This window comes from Lycium ferocissimum, chromosome 3 (assembly GCF_029784015.1).
Source record: "Lycium ferocissimum isolate CSIRO_LF1 chromosome 3, AGI_CSIRO_Lferr_CH_V1, whole genome shotgun sequence".
Taxonomy (NCBI): domain Eukaryota; kingdom Viridiplantae; phylum Streptophyta; class Magnoliopsida; order Solanales; family Solanaceae; genus Lycium; species Lycium ferocissimum.
Window position 1 is genome coordinate 22,531,560 of NC_081344.1, and position 4,205 is coordinate 22,535,764.

Genomic DNA, 4,205 nt, shown 5'->3' on the forward strand with positions numbered 1-4,205 from the left:
TGATACCATGTTGAAGTTGTGACTATTCATCTAAAAGCTTACAAGTGTTAGAGAAAACAAGCTTCTTAATTATTTAATTATATTATATCTCAACATCATACATAAACTTGTTACAAAGCTTGGTATTGTGGGAATCATATTGCGTTTAGTCCTTAGGCAGGTACAAGTTACAATCATCGTATCCTTATGTTGTTTGGTAAATGCAAGTTGGAACTAAATGTCCTTAATGAAGACCCCTCCCCCCGCTCCACCATTCCCCCCTCCCCCCTCAAATTCTAGGGTTGAAAAGACTAAACATGGAAAGGTTACAAAAAAATATACCATGGAATATGTAAACTTAAAGAAGAAAAAAAGGCGTTAAATATAAATTTTGGTAGATGAAGATCCTATACCTTGACCTCCGACATAGGATTCAGGAGATTATGATGTTCCTCCTTCACTTTGTCGTACCTCTCTATTACAGATCTCATGCTGTTAAAAGGTAAATTAAAGCATGTCACATATTTATTTGCACTGCAGTTATATTAAACTTTACAATAGTGCGTGTGCATTTGACCTGAAGCTCATCTTATATACCGTCGAACAGAAGTATATTAACCAAAAAAAAAAAAAATTAAAAGAGAACATACTAACTTACAAGACAAAAAAAAAAAGTTGAAATTACGAGTCAAAAGTAAAATCCACTAAAAATGAATTAGCCAGTAGAAACCATATGTCAGAACAAGTTATTGTACAAAACATATTCAGAAGAGGAGAGAAAAGTAGACAGTAATTTGGAACACATGAAGAGTATATTTTAACTATTGTGTACTGATCTAAGAAAGTATGTAAGCACATTTTAGAGGGTACACCACAAAAAGAATTGTAATTGGAACAGATCATCCTGATCTACTGTGTTGGAAATAATAATTCAAAGTTGTAGGAAACCAAATTTGATTAGAATTTGGTATTTTAATTCATATCTAGTTAGGATTTATAGTGAAATTAATATAGGGATAGGTTTTCTTGTTTTGAGTTAAAGTAGGTTTCATACTATTATAAATAGGGGCACTGCTAGCTATTTTCATAATAAGAGACAACAAGAGTTATTGTAGAGATTCATAGAGTCTATCAATAAAATATTTTCCTTCAAATTGGTATCACAGCTTCTACGATGCAGAGAATCATATAGCTTCCGCTGCCGGCGGGCGGCACTAGCCAATATATGCAGCCCGTCTAGCCAAGAATATGTAAGCAAACATCGGGCCAATGATAAATGCATGAAAAATATTCATGTTGAGAAAAGTTGGAAAAAAACCTTGAAGGTTTAAAGGGGCAATCAAATATAGCACAAGAGGAAAGAAGGATCTTCTCTAAAAGTTGGAGAGGTGGTTAAAAAAAAAAAAAAAGAGTGTTGGTGATAAAGTGCATCAACGGGATTGGAGATAAGTGCTTCGACAAAATTAGGTGTTGGTGACAAAGTGCATCAACGGGGTTGGAAACAAGTGCTTCAACAAAAATTGAAGCTTGATGATAAGTGCATCAATGAGGTTGGAGTAAGTGCTTCAACAAAAATTGAAGGTTAGTGACAAGTGCATCAACGGGGTTGGTGACTAGTGCATCAACGGGGTTGGAGACAAGTGATTCAACAAAAGTGGATGTTGGTAACAAAGTGTATCAACGGGGTTGGAGACAAGTGCTTCAACAAAAAACAAAACAAAAAAAAATTATGAGTTGGAGACAAGTACTTCAACATGTTGGAAGATGGTGACAAGTGCACCAAAAAAATTGGATATACAACTTTGAATTACGGGAGAATGTTGGAAATAATAATTCAAAGTTGTAGGAAACCACATTTGATTAGGATTTAGTATTTTAATTCACGTCTAGTTAGGATTTATAGTAAAATTCAGCATATGCAATAGATTATTAGGTTTCCTTTGCTCTTCTTAGAGGTTGTTTGGCTTGTGAACAGACTATCTTTGGGATTATAATGCAAGAATTATAATATGGTTGATTTTACAATGATGGAATTATTTAGTGAATGTATTTTATTGGTGTTTGGTTCATTGGACGAAAATGGGATATACGAGATATAATATGAAACACGTGTCTGATCTAAATTAGAAAAACTTAAATAAATTTTTGTTTTCAATTTTAACCTTGGTTTTCTAACAAGACGTTGAAAGAAAAGCTTTGGAGAATGGCAAACGTGTCATTTTAATTTTATCATAAAGTTAGTAATTCCGATATTGTTATTCCATGTAATCAGCGAGTAAGATCGACGAGTCATTAGGCTTTGATACCATGTAATCAAATGGAAGTTGTTGTATTATTCCAATAGTTAAGCAACGTATAAATACAGTACATTAGGTGCTAGCTTAGGAAAGAAATAAATAAGGATCACTAAGAATCTACTACCTAAATATGACTATGTAACTAAGACTAAAGTCTATATACATTCTATAGCACTTCTAAAGGAAAGATTGTTTTCGTGCACACCTTATAGAAGGTAGCATAATGCCTGCACATCAATTCGCAAATCTGGGAGAAAGAATAAAGACATTTTCGATGTTCAATGCAAGTTAGAGCTTCTGTGAAATTGGATCAAGATGATCTATCTAGCTTTAGATTTAGGCCAAGAAGGACCTTGCTCTCAGTCTTTGATTTTAATTCTTAACTGTACTATCTATGGTTGGATGATAGAACTGGACTGTACAACAACATTTGTGAAGCTCTTTGCTTTCTAGAACTCGGGACATTTTTTTATCTATTTATTCTTTATCTGATCAAGTGTACACAATAATAGCTAAAAGCCTTATACTATTCTTCACCTCTCGTAATGGAGGCTAAGATTTATGTCCTCCTTCATGTGATTGTTATGATATTAACGTGTTTGGATCCTAGCCTAACCAGTTTACCAAGATGGCGGAACTTCTTTGATTAATAAGAAGTACATTAAAATAAAATTATTAGAAGACAAATTAAATTTAGAAATATATTTTTACATAAGTTTATAAAAAAATTTAAGAAAATATAAATATTTTTTTAAAACTTTTGATTACATCCTTAATTAAAAAAGATAATAATTATTTTTTGAAATGTATATCTTTCGAAACTCATTAATTATAACACAAATTATTTTAAAATTGTGACATGAATATTTTGATCCTAAAACGGCTGAAACATCTCATGTACGATAAATAACCAAATCGCATCATGATTCAATGAATCTTCTAACAGAACTTTTGATTTAATTACCTAAACATTCGAATCTTTAGTAGTAACAATTTCCTTTTTTTTTTTTTTTTTTTTTTTTTTCCCTACGGTGGTTTTAGATCATGACCTGAAGGTGCATGAGTCAATCCAAAAAACCGTAAAGCATCTAAGTCATGATGACCAAAATCACAAATCTATCAATACTTGAACCCTAAACGGGCAAAAAAGGACAAGAGAAGTTATTTTTTTTAAAAATAAAAAGAAGAAGAAGAGAGGAAACTAGCTCTTATTATTGGTTTTAACTATATAGCAAACCTTGTGCTTGAGAAATCATAGATCTTTGCTGTACTGGAGAAAATGATAAGGCCAACTTGAGCATCACAAAGAATTGAGAGTTCCTTAGCTTTCTTGAGTAGACCACTTCTTCTCTTTGAGAATGTCACTTGCCTGCTTGTCATATTATCTATCCTTCGAATTACTATTTTTCCTCTCCCCATCGCTTTCTTTCTAACTAGGGTTTCCCCTATTCTCCTCTCTGCATATACAGTACTTAACAAACATATATTAGCCAAAAAAAGACAGTCAGGTGCACAAAGCATCCTGCGTTAGGTGGTCATCTTTTGAAAAATAAACCAGAGAGCTTTCTATGCAATAGAGATCCAAAAATTAGTATGAAAAAAAATCATCGATAACTTGAGTAAATAAAATTAAATTAGGAAGTTTTCTTAGCAATATAGATCGATCTAACAAGTGAAAATGCATAAGCATTTATAGGAATTTGAAAAAGGACAAGCTGTAAAGATATACAGAAAAAAGAGCAAAAAAGATCTAAAACTCAAGAAGGAGCTTACTATTTTGACAGAAACTAGAAGAATTAGGGTTGGAGCTGATGGATAGGAGAAGATATTGCTGATTTTTTTATTTGAAGAGTTGATGCTTGAAGCAATTCTAAAGATTTATTATATAAACAGATGAAGAGGAGCTGTATGGTACAACTAAAACTAATT

General features: G+C 32.3%; 1 protein-coding gene across 1 annotated transcript; it reads right to left on the reverse strand.

The window, feature by feature from the left end:
- Positions 1–306: 306 nt before the first annotated feature.
- LOC132051038 (MADS-box transcription factor ANR1-like) lies at positions 307–3,917 on the reverse strand. The gene is made up of 2 exons (XM_059442346.1): positions 3,514–3,917; positions 307–471 (listed from the first exon to the last, which is right to left on the reverse strand). The coding sequence occupies exons 1-2, from the start codon at positions 3,795–3,797 to the stop codon at positions 387–389; spliced, it is 369 nt and encodes a 122-aa protein (XP_059298329.1). The 5' UTR covers positions 3,798–3,917; the 3' UTR covers positions 307–386.
- Between the last annotated feature and the right edge of the window lie 288 nt (positions 3,918–4,205).